We start from the raw sequence: 20059 nt of genomic DNA, 5'->3' as shown, positions 1-20059 counted from the left end.
TTTTCCATTACCATAGTTCTATAAGGCGTACTGTTAACGCGTCTTTTTTAAATGTTTTATTTACACGCATTTAAAGTTGGAACTTAACTTAGATTAAAGTTTAAAACTCAAAACTATCGAAACCAAAATGTGCAAATACAAACGAGTGTGACAAAATAGATCTTGGGAATTGTGCTAAAAATCTGTACCGCTGCTTAAAAACTCCTAAAAGAACGTTTCGCTCAAATGTTAGTTTTTATCCTTGAAGCCTAATATATTGTAATAAAATTCTTAGGTATAATGTATACTAAACGACAACTAAATTTACAGTCTGCGTGGGAGCTTTTTACATTTTTAGATTCTGAGAGTTTTCAAAATGCCGTTTCCACTATAGAGCTTCAATCAAACCAAGGTTACACACTCGCTTTAAAACTTCTGAATTTAAAAAACTTAATACAAACACAGTGCTATAAAAATAGTATACATTTGTCAAACATGCTTCTATATGAGAGGACAAATAATATCTTATTTTCCTTATATATACATATATAATCTCGAAAAATACATACCTGCATTCATGCATAAATCGCTTTATATTGCTTTTATTTAGAGCCTCTCTTTACTGTCAAAATATCTAAAATATCCAATTGAATTATCGCGGTACTTCTTGTTTGTTTTGGCCAGCCATCTTAACTTTTCTTACTCGGACATCACTGCGTTGGTTGAAAGCGCTCCTTTTACGTTCATTGTTAAAAGCGGCTATAGAGTTGTGCATTTATTACGAACATAGGCAGCGACTGTTCACTTCTTGCTTAAACTATTGTAGCTTTTTGTCCGGTTTCATCAAGTAGTCGTGTGTTTGCCGAATATTAGTCGAGTAGGACAAGAATGACTTCACCACAGCCAAAGAGCCCAAAACCCGTCCATACTCCGAAGAAAAAAGAAGAATCGTTTCTTGAATATCTTGGAACCCTCGGTCGTAGGAAGAAGATTAAGGAAGGTCGGTAGATTTGAAAGGTCTACTTTCTTAATTTTGAAACTGTATTTCATATTCAACGAGGCCCTGTCCAGTTATCTTAATCCTTAGGTACATAAAATATCAGCAGGCTTTCTTCATTAGCCATTCACTGATCATCGAGGCCTTACTGGATTGCTGTTGCACTACTAAAAGTAAACTACTAAATGCTTCGATCGTTACAAATAAAAAGTCTGCATTGTATTGTGATGTTATTAGCCGGTGTGGTACTTTGTTATTTATTAGCGATGGAATCATTGTAAACACTGCAAACAGCTACCGCTCAAATTATTGTAATGTATAATTGCTAAATAGCTTAGCCAGTATATGTACTAGTCATATCTGACATAGTGTGTTTTATTGGCCACCGTTTATGGTTGACCTGTCTAGTGAGTCAATGATCAGATTATACTATTGTACCGCTTTTAAAATAATACCAGACACTGGTCGTAAATAAGCTGTTAGATTTACTTAACCACTTCGTTGTAATATTATATATTTGCCAACAAACGATGAGAACTCGGTGGTATCACGATTTAAACAAGCCAATGTTTTATTTAGAAACTATGCATATCGCAAAATGATTATTTGATAGGAACGATAATGATTATACTTCAAGGTGTTCTGTGAACGGGGTAAATAGATCATTTTTTTCTCCCGAGTTACAAATAAGCTGAATTGTGACACAGTATTCGCAACTTGATTTAGTACCAAGAATAAGGTTGCAAAACGGAATTTGATGAAATAAATGAATAGTCTGTGATGCGTCTATCCACATCGATATCAGTTGAAACGGCATATTTCAACTATTGAATCACCCTGATAACGTTGTTTTGCGATCTGCTTTACCAACGATACGAAAATAAAAACAACTAGACTGTTAACAGGGCCAAACCCAACACAAAACGGCTTTGCTCATAACGACCAATGATTTACTCTTAAGTCTATTTGAGCTCTGTGGGTACCAATCAGATTGGGCTGAGACAAATTCTGCGCTTTTTAAACTGTATACAAATATTTTCCGCTAATTTCTGGGCTACGCGTATATTTTCGTGCTAGAAGCTTGATGGTAACCCGTTCCTTGTTTGAGCAACGTAGCCTTCTCCCACAGTCTCACTTTTCTTTTTTTTTTTCTGCTTTAGCCATCGAAGCTAAGGGTCCTAGACTTTTCGCCAATTTCAAGAAATTCTATACTTCATATTATTCAAGAAACCGTCAAATGTCATTCAGAATCTAAAAAACCCAAACCAGCTAAGACAAACATTTTTGTTGTGATATAAGCTAACGAAAAGGGTGAACATAGACACCTCACTAATATTATATAAACACGATCAACTGTCAAACACTTGATACATTCTTCTGAAGTGTCAGGTTTATACATCAGCGCTGACACGTCAACCTTTTATTATTTTCTATATACATATTACTATTGGCTACTATACAGATTATGTCTGTACAAAATGATAGCAAGCTGGACTCAACACTAGCTTAATTCAGATGTTTCGTACACACAATTAATTTTACGTTCTTCTCCTCTGCTTCACGGAACTGAGACTAGTTTAATCGTCCAGCGTAAAATGGAGTCAGCCAATGTTTGACTAAGCAGCCTGGTTTACTTTATGTATAATGTGTTGTGTACAATTGTGCGGTTATCTTTTAATGAGTTTCCGGGCGACAAAATATTTGAACTGCGACGATTGTAGAAGAAAATGGCCGGCGCGCCTTTTACACTGGGCGCGCCGCCCATTGGGCCGTTGGGCGAATTTTGCACAGTGTTGACTTGTTTCAAGTATCGCGTACTCAAACTTCGGTCTAAAGCGCTTTCTTAGGAGCAAATAGAGAAATTTCTGTAAATTAAATTACATTTGTTAGTTTGCAGAAGCTTTCAATATCCTTAAGAAGCTGTAGTGATAATTCTTCATAGTGGAACAGTATTACCAAAAAAGCATCAGATGATCTATATGTTTTTACGGTAGCTGTATTTTTGAAAATCACTGTTCCGCTGGAAATTTTACAGTCGAGGAACTAGATGCAGAGGAAGCAAAAGCTATCGATTACGAAGGACGTATTCTAGACAACGAATTGCTGCCGGAAGATTGCCTTTTGGAAGAGGGCGAAGAACGTGCTGTTATCGAGCGTGAATCATATGAAAGCCCGCAATTTAAAGAGCTTGTCAACATTCTCGTTGAGTGGATTAATGACGAACTGGCTAAGCACAGAATCATCGTAAAGAACATTGAGGAAGATCTGTATGACGGACAAATACTTCACAAACTCCTAGGTGGGTCAAATATATATATATATATAATGCAGCGGTTTTATTTTTAGAAGTTCAAATATTGAATCAAAGACATATAATGTTAAAGGGCTCCACCCATCCACTCAAATTGGCTTCGCCAAATCAAAGACCGAATTTCTATAAATTATTGCAAGTAATATATCTAGGTGGGTGGTCATCAATTAGTTTTTGTCTGACTTCTGTCCACAAGATTGACAAATTCTTCCTTATTTTTTTTTTTTGATAACAATGCTACCATTACGTCAGAACAACTCACGAACTCTCGCATTGATGTTGTCGAGATGACTCAGAATGAAGAAGGACAACGGGAAAAACTTAAAGTGGTACTGGAAAGAGCCTCACAGGCGCTCGGGGTCCCTACATGGGGTCACGGTCTTAAATGGAGCGTGGATGCCGTTCACTCAAAAAACGTCGTTGCAATAGTACACCTACTTGTGGCGTTAGCCAGACATTTTAGGGCTCCTGTACGAGCTCGACTTCCTGAGAATGTCGTCGTCAGTGTTGTATCAGTTACCAAAAGGAATGGACAGTTGGTTCCCGCAAAACTTCAGGAACAGCTCACGAGAACATACGAGTGCGTATTTATAGTATTGGTGTCGAATTTTAACGTATTTCGGTATATCTATTTTCCCATAAAGATCTACGTTATAACGTGAAATATTAGTATAGTATTTACAATTGTAAAGGAAGTAAATTTAAAATTATAAAGGAAGGTTACGCTTGCGTATGATTACAAACTGAAAAGATAGTTACATACCGAATTTCTACATCCATAATGTTTTTTCTGCCTTGATGGTAACGCGTTTGCCTGCTGCCTGCAGAAAGTTAGAAAGAAGCCTTAGGGCAGCGAAACTGTGTGAGGCAATGCTGAATTTCGTCCCGGTTGCATACATTCGAAAGTGGATTGTCTAACTTTTTGTCGTGTTCTGGACAACAGAATAATAAATAACACAAGAGGATTAGGCAACATAAAAAATAAAACTAAATCTCACACTTTAGTTTTTTAGTTCGCTTTAAAAATATAAATCCGATTAGGTGAGAAAATCTATTATAAGCGACTTGTTTATAAAACGTATCCGATCGCACATGCTATCCTTTTATTGTCCGTAGCAGTAAACTACTTTTTCCAACATTGGATGTTTAATGAGAGAAATGCTTCTGTCTCAATAGTAATATCGATGAAGAGTAAAATATATGAACAGGTGTCAGTGTTAAAGACATGTGGGTTCTATGGAGACAAGTGTTGGATTACAGATGATTACAGCACCGAGAAAGTCTTCTTTAAAAGAAATTGCTTGTGGTCTCTATTAGGTTGTTTTTATATAAAGTTATTTTTATATAAAATATAAAGTTTTTAACTTGTTACTTCTATATCTTCAAGTCATAAAAAATTTAAAAAATTCATATGCTAATTTCACAATTGCACTCAAATCATTTAGAATCGTATAAAAACTAGTGGCGAAATTTATGCGTACATTAAAACCTTTTTTTTACATTTTATCTAGCTACAAGACATGTAAACAGCCAAGGTATTTAATGTTTTTAACATATATATAATACGATCATTGATTTATGTGTGGCTGAAATTAAAATAAATGCAATTTATTTGCGGAATTTGTGTACTTTGGTGTAATCAATTGATAACTTTTCTTGGTCTGTGTGTAGTGAATACGGCATGAAGGTGGAACGCGATGCATTTGATCAACTTTTCGACCACGCACCTGATAAGTTGACGGTAGTGAAGAAGTCCCTTTTGACTTTCGTAAACAAACACCTAAACAAGATCAATATCAAGGTCACAGATCTTGACAAACAGTTCCATGATGGCTTTTATCTCGCGCTTCTGATGGGACTACTTGAAGGTATGAAGCCATCTACCTACTGAAATAATTTCTAACCTTTTTATAGCTAACATGTGTACTAATATTTGCCTGTATAACTCCTGATACTTATAATTGCGGATTTTTATTTGCTAATAACAAAGTGTCAATATATGTTATTAAAGGATCCTTTACTCTACGAGCTTGTTATTAACTGGACAAGCTTGCTGTCCCTACTATAAATTTTGCTATCCTATTGCCGTTAAAGTAAACGTGTTATTTCTCAATGTGCAATAATTTATAATATGCAGTAATCATTTTCATAATAATAACTTCCTCTAAAAAAATATTTGACGAAATCTGCCAATTTTATTCTTTGTTGTAGTCACTCTTTTTGCTTTTTTAGTTTCGCTATAATTGAAATGAATTATAGAAGATATAACATATTTTCCACTATATATAATAATTATCATTACTGTTCGAAGATATTGAAGCTTGTACCTATATATATCAGCATCTATTATGATCATTTAGATCACCCTGTGTTACGAAATGTGTTGCAAAAAGCTTCTTCTTAAATCCAAACTAACAAAAAAAATATGTAAATGACATGTTGTTATTATATGCCATTTTTTGGAAGGCTTCAAACTGTTTTTAACGCTGTGTTATATTAATTGAACACATTTTTAAGGCAACAAAACTGTTTTGCTCATGTAAAAAGCTTTGTCCTATTTTACACCGAGGAACTTACTTCAGTTGTAATATTCCATCCGAATTTAAATCATCATCCTTTTCGTGTTTTTGTGGCTAGTTTATAGCACCTGATTTTATTGTGTTCGTTTTATCTTCAGCTAATCCGCTATTGTTTTCTTTAAGGTAGTGCTCTTTGGTTAACAAACTGTAGCTCAGGTTATCAATTCATTCTGTAAGTTCATTGCTGTTCTATAACACCATCGCTAAGGTAAAAATTAGTGAAATCTTTTCTGATGCACTTTGTGAGGCCAAGAGCTTAGTTTTATGGGGACAGATCTGCCTCCTAAGATAGAAAAATAAGAGTAGTGACAATACGTCAAACTATAAGGTTAAACATATTTAACTTATTAATTTAAGACTCCGAATATCACTACAGGATACTTCATTCCGTTGTACTATCTCACATTGACGCCGAATAACTTTGAGCAGAAAGTAAACAATGTAGCTTTTGCCTTTGGCCTTATGAAGGATGCTGGGCTACCCAAGCCCAAGGCGAGACCTGAAGGTAAGAATCTTTAACCATTTTTGAAAAAATGGTTAGGGCTATAGTGGGCTAAAACAATTTTTTAAGATCTGTAGCTAAATGCATTAATTATCTCGTATGCAGTATATATGGTAAACCTCATTGGTTGGAATAGGTCAACTAATTAACATAACCTTTGTTATTTAAAAACGCTCTATATAAAATTAAGCCATATCTGAGGTTTCCGTGTGAAATAATGTGAAATGCAGACATTTTGAATATTAACTTATAATTTTTTAAATATTCAACATTTTCAGATATCGTCAATTACGATTTGAAGTCAACTCTGCGAGTGCTGTATAACATCTTTATGCAGTACAAGAACGCGCCGTGATTTCCAGCCACATCACTTAATCAGTATCCAAGCGATTGCACAATTTTAAAAATAATTTAATCTTTGGCCACAGCTACCTACGTATTGGACATAAGTGCCTTATGCCTGCATGACTTCACTATGTAGAGTGAGCTAATGTTAAATCTAGTTATTATTACAACGCTTCCGGATGTTAATCATCTGTTATTAAAATGGTGTATTAATTTTATGGACGTATGGCTTCGAATACCGTCCACGTGCCATATACATATGCTGTACGGGCAATTGGTGTTTACGCATTTGGAAATACATCTGTGTTGCCTACGTGACGTAATATATCGACGAGTGCCTCATGGGACGCTGACTATTTAATTATGCTATATCATCTAACATATATAAAATAGCAATTGGCCATTAATAAAAAGTGGAACGCAAGTGCAATTAAAATTTTGCTTGAAATCGGTTTCTAATGAGTTATGTGCATTGTAATTGGATTAAGTAGGGATGAGAAAAGTGAAAATCCTTTTTAAATGGCTTTTGGCTTTCGTCTAGTCCTATTGTAGGTTTAGATTGAACACAATTTATATGTTGAAAACTGTGAGAGTGAACCATGGAAAGGAATTACAAGATTAGATTTTAAGGCCATAAGATATTGATAGAATCTAAATGATTTCTAAATCCCAAAACAAAGGCATGTACATCTTACAAGATGTGACTAGGTAACTAAAGATGTCATAAACACATAATAAGTTAGGTAGTTAGACTTCTTTGGCATTCAAAACTTACGTTAAAATAAGGTTTTGATAATAAAAAAAGGCACAAAAGATCAATATAGTTGTTAATTTGAACATTGTAACAAACTTTTGTGAAAAACGACGAACGTTTTACGAACGAAATTTTTGTAACTTTGAGGATTAACCACTACTGGATGTTAAACTTTCCGAATTCCTAACAGCAGGTTTAAGAATAAGACACCTTAGACAAAATCTGGTTCGAATATTGAAGATTTTGAGTGCGGGTGTCTTCTTGTGATTGCTAATTTAAAAAAAAATGTGTTCTTATAAATAAAATCAGGTTCTGTGGAAACACGAGGCTTTACCTGCTTAGGTACGTAGTATACCCAGTGATAAAATACAGGTGAACGAGTAAACCCAAATATACCTGCTTCCCCTGAATACCTAAGCTGTCAAGGATATAAGTGCGGATATAAGTACGTCAAATGTTTCAATTAGCGAAATAAAGTTTTAATTAAAAGAAACTAACATCGTACACAATACAATGTTGCTTTCATGAAAATAATGACAAAATTATACTGATATCATTTAGCAACAAAAAAGCTTCGGTGATCCACAATCTTCATCTCGTACAACTCATTCTCTTCCTAGAAAAATATATTAGAATAAAAGTTTCCTTCCTCACCTAACTTTGTGTACACGTGGCATTGCGACACACACATAAAGCTATCACACCTTGAATTAGAAATTCGTTGTATTTCTAGTTACAGATTATGTCGAGAAGCTAGAAATGTTCTGTGAATAAATTATTTCATCGTCAATGACATGAATACGATGATCATGAAGCACAGAAGAGGAGATTAGCATTATATGCTTGACCCAGATACTTCAGACTAGCTGAATATAAAGGAACTATTATAAAAAGAATAAAAACCCGTTCTCTTTGTGAACTCCATTGTTGTTGATGCTATGAAAATTTATAAAATCTTACGTAAGGTAGTTGTAGTCAGTGGTTCAGTGAGTACCACATAGAGGAACACATGCGAAGTTACCGGAAGCTTTTGCCTAGGTACGATGCAAAAACGTGCTCTCCAAATGGCCTTATATCCTTTCAACGTAACAGTGGCTTCTTCACAATCACAACGCCTCTCTGGCTTAGCATAGCTCGTTGGTTGTACTATAAACCTCTAGCACAAAATTCCTAATCTGACCACCCGAGTGACCACAGCAGTCCTCCCATTAAAACGATGCCGTTTCTGTAGCCTGTATCTACCTTAAGGCTTTCTTCAGTGATCTCAGTGAGACTCACTTAAACACACAATATGGTTTTACGAGTGTTCAGAATATTTTTCTAATATAGACTACTCTAATATGCCGCGCGAGGTTTTATTGTTTTTATAAAATACTATTTGAGTAACTTGATTGAATGAAGGGTGCGCATAATGTCATTATCGCGATATTTTATAAAGCATTGTGGAACCGTAACATAGTGTCTTTAGTCAAAGATATATTTGAGTAAAGATATATAACTAAAATCAAAGAAAGCAGCCTTGCGAGGCCTGCAGCTTTTACGCACTCTCAAAAGTCGTCGTCAAAGCTGGTGAGAAACCAATAAGATGTAGAAGCACACAAAGCGATGAAGACAACTGGAAAAGTGTATTGAAGTTGTCCAAGGAGGTTAAGCCGTGAAAGATGCTAGTATTCAAGAGATTCGTAAGAGTACCTTTACTGAAATTTGATCTAATCCAGAGACTTTTGAGCTATAAAAGATCGACGAGAGTTTAGAAATATCCAGTTTAGTAGGCACTTTGAAATTTTCGAATCCATAAATCAAAAATACAATTTTTGATATCCGACGGTGAGGGATTCATTTTGCGCTGGGACCCAGCCGTGTGATGGAATGCCTACAGTGATACCGGACGTAAAACTCGAAGCATAGAAACGTGATTACAATTTGGAGAGTGCAGAATAGTACTGCGTGGTATAATTTGGATCACGACTATATATGGATATATAGAGTAAAGGACTGACACCTTTCAGGCAAAAAGAAGGCGTTTGAAGACGCAATAATAAATATGTTTAATGGGCTGCGTCAGGACATACAAAACGCGGGTAAAAATTAAAAAGTGGGAAGCAACTGCCTGTTTTCGAAGGATCTAAAGTGATATTTCAAAACAGTTCCTGCCTTTAGAATAAATAACAAAGAAATAGCGAAATTATTTAGTAGTTTTTATTTAGTTAGTATTTAGGTGTTATCCTGCTGCATAGTCACAAAATACAGCTTCTTTCACGAGTTATTTCTAAGACAATATCTAACAAAAACGGATATTTTAGTGAATTGATTTGCATTCCTAAGGCTCATGTTTATTCAATATAAACACTATTCAACGCGATTATCGCCTAGTGTAAACCACTCAATAGTAATTTTTGAAACATTTTTTTTTAATCCCGCAAATTTTAATGGTGACCAGGCATCAAACCATATTGGTAGGTATAAACTCATTAAAGTATTATTGACATATGGTATATATAAGAAATCCTACTACAATTAAAACTGACCGGTATCTAGCCAAAAGACCCAAAAATACAAAAGTTAAAACGGTTAAAGGTTTAAAAATGCAAGAAGTCTCGAAAAAATCCACTGTTCGAATCTATCGACACAACCCAATTGATAGTATATATTATTCTATTCAAAAGACTATTAAATTTTTAAAAAAGTTGCAAGTTTTAAGTGTATCAAGAATGGCATTTTAAACCATTCTTATTTTTTATGCGATGCATTTTAAATTGAGTTTTTGAAATTACTGAAGATGTTCTGGTTTAGCTCATGAGGAATCTTCACAAATTTTTGATAAAAGCCGCTTGAAAACTGGCGATAATGTGGACCATCGATTTCATGCAAAAAAAGGAAGTTCTTAAATTGTGCTTACCGAGCTTTATAATGTCAGACCAAAGTATTTAGATACACTTAGCTATTGTAAAATAGGTTATTAGACAATTAAACACTTGAGCCTGGGTTGGAGTACTTGAGCAACTGTTCGAACACTCCCATGGTCCTCCGCACATTTATGTGCACTTGAAACCGACAGCTTAGTTTGGTTTTATTTTCATACTAAACTTTTCGATAATAGTTTGTGTGGTACACAACTTCGGACAAATGGTCTGCCAGGCTTAAATGAACCAGGTATCAAAAACTGAAGTGACAAGTATCTTGATTAATTGACTTGATCGGTGCTTGAATATTAGCATATTAAATATTGAATATAGCTCTTTTATATAAAACCTACATTTTAAATAACTCGAAATGAAGTAACTGAAGGGCATTAGGTCATAAGAACGCGGAAATCACGCAAGGTCTCCATTTTTCAAAGCCACCCCAACTAGCGGAGCGGGTGCGAAAAAATAAAAATAATGATTGCTAATGCTAAGACGGACGTATGAGTGGAATAGAGTGTCAGTAACTGTACCATCTCACACGAAATACTTATCTCGGTTTAAAGGTGCGAGGGTCAGTCTATCTTGGTGCCTTCTTTTTTTTTTGTATGAAAGGTTTCTTTAAGCGAAAGATGCCTACAATGGAAAAGTATCAGTAATCATCAGGTCGCAATGTGACCATGGAACACAGGAGTCGTGACCCCCTGTACTCCATGGCCACATTACATACAACCATACATGCTCAAAGCATCCAATAAAAGATACACAATTTTTTTCAAAAGGTTTTTCATCGTACCCTAGTAACAGTTACTGGTAATAAAGACATAACCAGGCGGTGTCGCATAGCGCTTCCACAAATGCATTTTGCTTAATTAACATATAATAACTCTCTAATAAAGCTTTAATAACTATAGCCTGTCTACGTTCGATTGCTTCAAAGATGGGTACTTTGCCCACCTATCGTAAAAGTTTGCACCGATGCATCGTAAGTAGAAAAAATTAGGATGAACAGATTAAAATGTTAATAACATTTTATAGATAACATTAATAACATTTAATAAATGACATGTGTACAGTATTGACAAGAAGATATCTAGCACACTGCACTGACACATAGAAAACCGCACCACAACCGCGTTGCTGCCTGCGCTATCGTATTTATAAGCATTCAGAAGTTACATACGATTTTATTAATTAAAAATACAGCCCTATATTCCAATCGTGATTAAAAGCATCAAATTACTTCAGTCTCAGAGAACCGCCACAGGGCTGTATGCATACTCACATGTAGTCACAAGCTACAGTTTCATCTATTTATTGATTATCATTGTTATTAAATTATTCTAGGCATAAAAGTGACGCAATTTAGATGTTTTTTTATTGTATTAGTGCGTTAAATGTATATGCTTATTAGCTTATTATTATATTAATAATATAATATTATATAATTACGTTAGATCCTATTATATAAATTCTTCAACGTTAAAACGACGGCGTAATTAGCAATGCTGCTCGAACCCAAACTTGGACATCTTTTGAGTTTATGGAATTAGTTTAAATCAGTGCGCTATATAAACATGTGTTACGATTCAGCTGAAAATGTTATTTTACTACGATTCTGATTCGCTCCCTAAGGAGACCCAATGGTATAAAAAACATAACCGGTCAGGACAGATAATCATCACTCTACAGCAAATCCATAATCGTCACTGAAATTTTGTGCTTTTAATTATTGTGATTTTTATCCATCTATTTCTTTTAGGTGGTTATACAGGTCACATATGCTTATAGCATTATATATAGGTCACAGAGGGCTGTTTAAGGCTAGTTTATGGGTCGATTCCCTCAGTCGTTTAGGGGCGAAAAATTATAGTATTTGAAATATCGGAAACCTTAAAGTCCTGAAATATAATACCTGATAGGTTGCTTCGGGAAGTCTTGATCTTAAGACTTGTGAAAGAACTAGCCATGAGCCATCTATGAGGTATCATATGTTCACTTTATATTGAGGCTTAGCGGTGCGTAAGTTTGAACCGGACCCCCTAATATAGCATCTTAATTTGTTCATTTCTGCATTTATTTATTAATGGTTTGTTTTAAATTATAACCAGTATAACCAGTACTGCAACTTTTCGTTTTCTGACTTTTAAACCCGAATGCATTTCTTAGATGAGGTAAGATAAAGATGTGTTAAAAAGAGACTTGCGTGCGAGCGCTGATCTGATTTTGTTTCTAATATGTAAGTAAGTTTAATAGGAATCTGTTAGAGTAGAGAGCATTATGTTAGCTATATATACTCCTTATAATTCTGTAGACACATCACACTATGTTTGTACAAACTTCTGCCCGCATTCAATGTAATTGAATTAAAGTCGTGAGACGCGTTTTGTCATGCATATACCACAATATCGTGGTAGTTCTTTCAAGAATATCATATTTCTAGTTCAAATCTGATGGTTTTTTAGGTATATAATAAAGGTAAATCATTCATCGTGTAAGAATCTAAATTTCGTTCTAGAAGAACTTAAGTGTAGACGAAATGGTTCCACAAAGAATAGCTTTCACACTAATAGTTGTTTTAACCTGGCGTATAGCTCTCTGTATAAACAAGCACGACACATTGATATCTGAAATTCATTCACATGCTAGTGAAAAAAGGCCTCTGGAAAACCCATTGTTATTCGAAGGTATGTATTATTTTCTTTAAAACATTATCTCTACTCAATGCCGTTAAAAGTTGGTCTTCGACTTCCATTCACTTTCACGCCACTTGTAAGAGAAGATCTCGGCAAAAAATATAGTAATGTTTTCTTCTTTTTGAGTTAATTTTTTAGGATTGTTGTTGAGGCTGCCCATGTTAAGCAGTCTTGGAGCCGTACATAAATCTTGTAAAAGTATTTACGTTTTGACTATAATTTCTTCCTAGATTTACTACGATTTCAGCACTCCACGCAATAAAGCTATACAATTTTACATTTTAGTTATAATTCCTAAATGGTTCTAGGTATAAAACTGTCGTCGATGCCACAGAGGCTGCATTCAGATCTACAATAACTTTTGTAATGTTATTAAATTGTTCTGTTTGTATAAGTTCAAAATGGTCTACACACCGAACTTCGGAAGTTTTATCGAAATTGATTTGTTCGTTAACAGGTCAACCAAGAATCAGTTCACCGTAGAATGCAACTCTTCACATTAAAAAAAATGCATTATATTTTTGGCCGTTACCCATCCAAAAGCAAAAAAAATATGGATTAAGTAACTCAAATAGTTTATAAATTAATTTTAAAACATTTAATGAGGGGTAATCGTCACCATGAACAGCAGATTTTCTTTTATAAAATAGTGCCTCTGTTTTTTAGCTCAATATATTAAGATCTCCTTGCGGAAATGTAAATTTCTCTCGTACAACACTCTTGAAATGTTTTGACGCAAACAACTTTGGAGGCAATTCTAAAAAATGTTTGATTTACATGTTGTCATTTGAAGCTTGTTAATTAACCCAACTAACCATATACTACTTTGTTAAAAAAGCATCGACAATTTGGTTCTTTATTATCTCACCTAGCTCAATCGTCTGTATTTTACTTGTTCGATTAACAGCAGCTCTAGTCATGTTTAACAAACGCGCACCACTGTTTTTTCCAATTTTCAAAGCAATGTTCGAATTCATAGAGTAGACCTCAGATCTGCCTTGTTTTTACGTCGATCGTCTCAAAGTTTTGTACTTCTACATATTTCTACAGCTTTAGAGAACTGAAAAACCACAGGGATTTACATCTGGTGAACATCAAGGTTGAGCCAACATTTTTTTTTTGCAAGAAATAGGATACCAACAGCAATATGTAAGTCAATGCATTATCGCAGTGGAAATCCCACCATTTATTCTTGCAGAATGAAGGCTATCCTTTATGAATATGAAATACTGTGTATACTTCTTGAAATTTTTTTTGATGATATTGTTTAGAAGTGATAGCACCCTTCTGTATGAATTCATAACGCACAACTGCTTGGTTGCCAAAAAATATGGTGGAAAAGAATTCGATTTGTGACCCAAATCCTGGAGATCTGTTTGTAGTGGGCTCACTTTCGAAGCAATGCTTAAATAACTGTCCTTTTTTGTATACTTACATTTTGTTATGTGTAATGTAAAGGAGCAAGTCCAATTCTTTTTTAAGGGCATTATTGTTTTTTAAAACAATTGTTATTATTTCATGGGCCATCCAGAGAAACCCTAGACAAGTAAGGCCCAGCCGGGTAGAGCTACTGGTGTGAACAAGTCTTTGATGTTACACTGAAGAGAACTTTCATTCAGTTGGAATAATTAAAAGCATCGAAAACTATTGGTGACGGGGAAGGGTCCTACTACAATTTTCGCTGCAAGCTTTTTCGTCTCTACATGGGATCTCCAAATGGTTCGACATGACTTATATGAAATATACGACCCTTCTATGAACTCCCTGACTCGTCGATCCTTCATAATTACTCAATTTGCATTTTCGATGTTTTCGCGCGTACTCTTCGTGACAGGTCGCCCAAAACGAGAAGTGTCCCTAAGGTTTTCTTTTCCATCGCGAAACCGTTGGTAACACTTACACAAAAGCGTTCTTCAGAATTGACATCACTTGAACTTTTGATCTTATTTTTAACACAAATCATATTACATATTTTTGGGTACCCCATTGTGTTCCAAAACAGGAAACAGCACCGAAGGTTACTACTTTCGAACTGCGTTGAAGCATTATATACAAAACACATGTTCAAATTCTGGGGAATGTGGTCTATAGATAATAGACATACAGGCAAGCGTGGCGCTACAAGCGTGGGTAACGGAACGACCAGTAACCAATAAAAATTTAAAAAATGATTTATCTATTCTTTTTTGACTCAGCACTATATTTTAGGTGGTCGAACAACTGTTAACGATTTTTCTAGCCAGATGGCTTTAGATCATATATTCCACGTTATATGAGTCGTGTAATATATGTACGTAATAAAGTGAGTAACAGGAATGCCTTTATTTAGACTTGAACGTCTTGAACGTGAGCGAAAGTTCTGGAAGAATAAGCTATACTTTACAATTTAATTAAGATAAAGGCACAAATGCTACCCAGGACCATTAATTTGTGCTTTTTATGGTCAAAATGTGTTTTTAGAAGAGACAGCCTAAAACTTGTTTTTTCGCTTTCGTTCTTTAAATTTTGATCTAAAAAATGTTCCTCTTCGGCTAAATGCGAAAAAAGTTGATGACAAGGCCGATACGTGAGTAACCATTATATCGCTAAGGAACTAAACATCCATTACCAAATAGTTTTAAGTTATCTGACAAAGCCGGCTGTAAAAGAAAAATTCGATGCCACATAAATCAATGCAAAAAAATTTACTCTATCGTTACTCCATTTGCGAAGCTCAGAAAGACAACAAGATCAAGCCATTTCTAAAATGTGTTGTCACAGATGATTAGAAATGGATCACATACAACAGTAATTTGCAAATTAAAAAAATGTGGCCCACGATTTGTAGCAAAGTCCAGATTGACGTTCAGAAGGATGATCCTGTGTTCCATGAGGTTGGAAAAAAATCGTGCATAATCAGTTGCTGCTTCCTGGTAGAAGAATTAATTTGGGCCTCCATTGTTAACAACTAACAAGCCTACAACAGGTTATTGAAGAAAATCGAGAGAAAAAAAATTATCTTCCATCATGACAATATGAGAGCCCATATACATCTTTAGCTACTTGGCAAAGACTGAAAGAATTTGGATGGAAAATTTCTATTCATTCGCTGTATAATGTAGATTTTGCGTCATTAGATCGTCCAATATTTGAGTTTTTGCAGAATTTTTCCTTGATGGTGTTGATTGTTTCAATAGAGGGATGCAAATTTATCATAATCCTTCGTCAAGAAATTCTATATGGGTTTGTGGTCTTACTAGAACGTCATCGATCAAAATGACGCATATTTAGTTTTGTAATATTATTTTAAAACATATAAAATTTTAGCTGCAACCCCGGTGGATCCGTCAACAACGGATTTAAGCTGACGGTTGATGCAGAGTTTCAGAATATTTGACACAGGAATTAAATAATATGATTGACTAGAATTAATATCCCTCGCCCTCCGGTCGTTTCCTAGAACACCGCAACTAATCACCTAGTAGGAACAAAATTGTATATATATATATATATAATGTTTTCAGCTAAAATCAATCGATTTTTCTACCTGCGTGTATATATAATGTATAATATATAAAACTTGTGCTGCATCACATACTGAAAAAAATCGCTCGAAGAAGAAGCTTCTGCTATAACGATAAACACTTTTTCATTACAATGTTGTATTAAAAAAAGAATGTGGAAGTTCTATTAAATTTAGATATAACAGAACTAGGTATCACGAATATCCCCTTGCCATATTAGGGGATAGTTAAGTAAATACCCCACTTTTTTCAGTAGTGAAATTATACCTGGATCTACGGTACCGGTGACTTGGACAGCCATGTTTATAATGAAGAAGGATCGCGAACTGTAGGTTCAAGTCTGCGACGCCAAATACCTTTTCTATAAAAATACACCAGTAAAGTACACTCTTGTCTTACGTTGATTTTGTTTTGTTGGCTGTGTTACAAATACACAGGTGACATATTTCCCGTGGATGGAAACTTGTCTTACAATGCTATCAGCGAATATAGTCGGCTCTGGCCTCAAAATGTAATCTACTATGAAATCGATTACTCACTACAAGGCTATAGCGGACTCATCGAACGTGCAATTGAAGAGTACCACCGGAAAACATGTATCAGGTTATACCCCTCAAAACTGATTAGCTGATCGCAGTTTGCGAATGTGCCTTTCACGATTCGGATAAATACTTACTTGAAGCATTAATGATTAGGGTTAAAGGACTTCAAATGCGGACACTTACAACGACTTTTTGATTAGATATTTTTGGTCCATCACAAGAGCATATACAATCCTTATTGATTTTCTCCTTTTTTTTATTACTCTAGCCACTTGTTCCATTTTCCATAGTTCGCAATTGTTTCACACATCAGCATAACCAATGAAGCTATTAAAATGAATGGTAGAACACCTATCTATACTAGCTGCGGCACAACAAAGATTAAAGGCGCCTATGCACCTACTCTTGCTTCCAGCCCCCACGGTATTGTTTGGTTTTTCGTACAGATTAGCTGCGTTTGACATAATTTAACAGTTTTTTTTTTATGTCCAGATTCCAACAGGGTCGCGGTAGAGGCAACTTCGTGAGGATTTTCTATGGCCAAGGATGTTATGCTAACGTAGGCATGGTTGGTGGAGAGCAACCATTATCCTTAGGTCGGGGCTGCCATTTTCATGGAACCGCTGTACATGAGCTGGGACATGTTGCAGGATTCTATCATGAGCATACCCGCAGTGACAGGTAACATATAGGGCAATATAATACAGTCGTACGAAGGGAGTTATGGAACAAGAAAGAATGATAATAATGGTCTAGAGGGCGTACTTCCACCTCAATTAGGTAAAATAAAACACGAAGGGTTTATACTAAAAATAGCTAACTGTTAACGGCTGTTATCATTTGGTAACTTACACATATGAAGTTACACCTTATTTTATACTCTGAAGGAATGTATGTTTCGGAAACATCCACTTTACACTTGAAAAGGTAAACGACTTCCTCGTCAACTCTAAGGTTGACCGGAAAAACAGGGCTTCTTCAGGCAGCTTTCTCGAATTTTACAAAATAGCTACAAAATAGGATTTTAACCTATTTGGTCAAAACCTTCGATAACCGAGTTAAAAACTTTCAATTTTTCTGCTATATAATCAAAAGCATTCAAGAGCTTATGAAAGTAATGGTATTTTTACATTGCTTAGATGTCGCACTTCACCACTGGATTAATATTTCTACTTATTAGAAGCTGAAGCTAATTTATCCTTAAAATATTCACTCCTAAGTTGCTCCATTCCATGGAGTAATTTCAATAGGCAACAGCTTACTGGTAACAAAGCAGTGTTTTATTTACAGTGGCAATGCGGGATAGGAACAGTGCAGATGTTAGAAAGTAATGAAACGATAAGATCACCAGCTAATATATCAAAATTAGAGTAACTGGATAACCAAGAAAAAATTACTCTGAAAATGTGGTTGACCTGCTGAAACAGAGTTATAGGATAAATGGAGCAACAAAATAGAATGACAAAATAATGTAATGGGTTAAGTGAAACAGGGTAAAGAGGCAATTGCAGCTAGACAACACGGATAACCACAATTGGGTACGACATAACACTCCCGACGAACTTGAATCTAGGTTTCACACCTTTGAGCATCTGTGAGAACGAGATGAATGCTTGCTCATCTCTTGAGCGTTGGTGCTTGTTGCCAAAAATATGTCAATATATGATTTGCACGTGTTGGGATTTGGATGGCTAATACGCATATCTAAGAGCGCTGCCATAGCAATCCTGTACAATGCGCAATTTGAATGCAAAACAGCCACCCTTGCTCCAAGTTTCAGCGTTGATAGGTGGTAATAAAATATTTAATAAGGAAATTAAAAAGGTTGGTATCCTTAGTGGCTTTTGGTACAGTTACCCGATCCTCTTATAGGTAGGATAAAAAAGCCCTGAAGCAGACCATTTCTAGAAATTAAACAATATCTAAAGGCGATTCCGATGATTCATACTAATAGAAGAATAGCTGAAGTACGTAAAGGTATGGTTGCAATCATATAATATAAATTGTGGTGCAATATATGTTTACAGAGTTCGATAATTGTGTGTTTCTAAAATACTGGGCTATATTTAAGTTATAGACAAAAGCGTTATTAAGCAAGTTCGTATGTAATAATTAGCTTTAAAATACACATATGTATGAAAATAATAAAGACATGGACCTTTTAAAGTAATATACACGTTATTAAGCAAAACTTTTTCTCCTTGTCGCTATAGGGACCAGTATATCGACCTTTATCTGCACAACGTCAACCCGCTGTACTATCCGCAGTTCCAAAAATTGGCACCCAGCGAAAATCTTTTCTTCAATAGGTTTGACTACGAATCCGTTATGTTGTATGGATCGCGATCTTTTTCTAATAATGGTCAGTACTCGATGACCCGGAAAGACGGTGGCGTCCTGGTTGAGGTCCACGAAAAGCACGGTCTTAGCGCGGCTGATGTTGAACGTGTTAACAAACTTTACAACTGCAACGAAATTTCTGATGAGGACGGAGACATTCATGTCGTGGATGAATCACCGATACCACATTGGTCTCATCAAAATCCCAATCTGTGGGGTGGACAATGGGGAAGTTGGGACAATCCACAGCTTATAGATCTCCACAAAACTTGATAAGGTCCCTTTACAAAATCACTTTATATTTAGAGGCCTTTCGATAAAATATACACAACAAAATCAAGCTAGGTTAGCTCATGATGAGCCGCACATTTTTGTCATGCATACGTCATGCAGACGTGTGATCCAAATACGCTTGATGACTACAAAGGAGCAGTAGCTTCCGCAACGCATGGCAGTTTAAATAAAACTTAAGGAACTTTGCAATAAATCTATAATGCATAACGTTTCATTATTTTATTACAATCAGCAAGTAACACTATGAAATGCGGAGTCTTTAGACTTATTTAGATAATTTTGTATAAACTGTATAAAGGATCTGAAAGGTTGCA

At 35.3% G+C, this 20059-nt stretch overlaps 2 protein-coding genes and 1 long non-coding RNA gene across 7 annotated transcripts; 2 read left to right on the top strand and 1 right to left on the bottom strand.

The window, feature by feature from the left end:
* Window positions 1–837: 837 nt before the first annotated feature.
* Window positions 838–7161, top strand: parvin (beta-parvin). Of its 2 annotated transcripts, none has more exons than XR_015316162.1 (6): window positions 838–979; window positions 3012–3275; window positions 3540–3867; window positions 4959–5155; window positions 6224–6371; window positions 6647–7161. XR_015316162.1 is itself a non-coding variant. In XM_022813164.2 (6 exons), exons 1-6 carry the CDS (start codon window positions 868–870, stop codon window positions 6721–6723), a joined length of 1107 nt encoding a protein of 368 aa, XP_022668899.1. In that variant the 5' UTR covers window positions 838–867; the 3' UTR covers window positions 6724–7161. The 2 variants fall into 2 exon arrangements, 1 of the variants encoding a protein (XP_022668899.1); XM_022813164.2 differs by having other exon boundaries at window positions 6243–6371.
* Window positions 1524–14981, bottom strand: LOC111253567 (uncharacterized). 3 transcript variants are annotated; one of them, XR_015316164.1, is made up of 3 exons: window positions 14857–14981; window positions 4051–4219; window positions 1524–2841 (listed from the first exon to the last, which is right to left on the bottom strand). It is a non-coding gene; the product is annotated as an uncharacterized LOC111253567 (long non-coding RNA). The 3 variants fall into 3 exon arrangements; XR_015316163.1 differs by having other exon boundaries at window positions 14816–14954; XR_002674721.2 differs by lacking the exon at window positions 14857–14981 and having other exon boundaries at window positions 4051–4961.
* Window positions 14654–19938, top strand: LOC111253240 (astacin-like metalloprotease toxin 5). 2 transcript variants are annotated; one of them, XM_086973697.1, is made up of 4 exons: window positions 14654–14951; window positions 17007–17172; window positions 17604–17792; window positions 19325–19938. In XM_086973697.1, the coding sequence occupies exons 1-4, from the start codon at window positions 14783–14785 to the stop codon at window positions 19722–19724; spliced, it is 924 nt and encodes a 307-aa protein (XP_086829823.1). In that variant the 5' UTR covers window positions 14654–14782; the 3' UTR covers window positions 19725–19938. The 2 variants fall into 2 exon arrangements, with proteins under 2 accessions (XP_086829823.1, XP_086829824.1); XM_086973698.1 differs by lacking the exon at window positions 14654–14951 and adding an exon at window positions 15448–15632.
* Window positions 19939–20059: the final 121 nt, after the last annotated feature.

This window comes from Varroa destructor, unplaced genomic scaffold (genome assembly GCF_002443255.2).
Source record: "Varroa destructor unplaced genomic scaffold, Vdes_3.0 BEIS01000006.1, whole genome shotgun sequence".
In the NCBI taxonomy this organism is placed as follows: domain Eukaryota; kingdom Metazoa; phylum Arthropoda; class Arachnida; order Mesostigmata; family Varroidae; genus Varroa; species Varroa destructor.
This window is presented reverse-complemented; position numbering and strand designations above follow the sequence as displayed.

Coding starts and splice junctions, on each gene's coding strand:
- parvin (XM_022813164.2), top strand. CDS start 868: ATGACTTCACCACAGCCAAAGAGCCCAAAACCCGTCCATACTCCGAAG. Junction 3,868..4,958: donor CAGCTCACGAGAACATACGA/GTGCGTATTTAT, acceptor GTCTGTGTGTAG/TGAATACGGCATGAAGGTGG. Junction 5,156..6,242: donor TCTGATGGGACTACTTGAAG/GTATGAAGCCAT, acceptor ATATCACTACAG/GATACTTCATTCCGTTGTAC.
- LOC111253240 (XM_086973697.1), top strand. CDS start 14,783: ATGGTTCGACATGACTTATATGAAATATACGACCCTTCTATGAACTCC. Junction 14,952..17,006: donor TTCTTTTCCATCGCGAAACC/GTTGGTAACACT, acceptor ACAAATACACAG/GTGACATATTTCCCGTGGAT. Junction 17,173..17,603: donor CACCGGAAAACATGTATCAG/GTTATACCCCTC, acceptor TTTTATGTCCAG/ATTCCAACAGGGTCGCGGTA.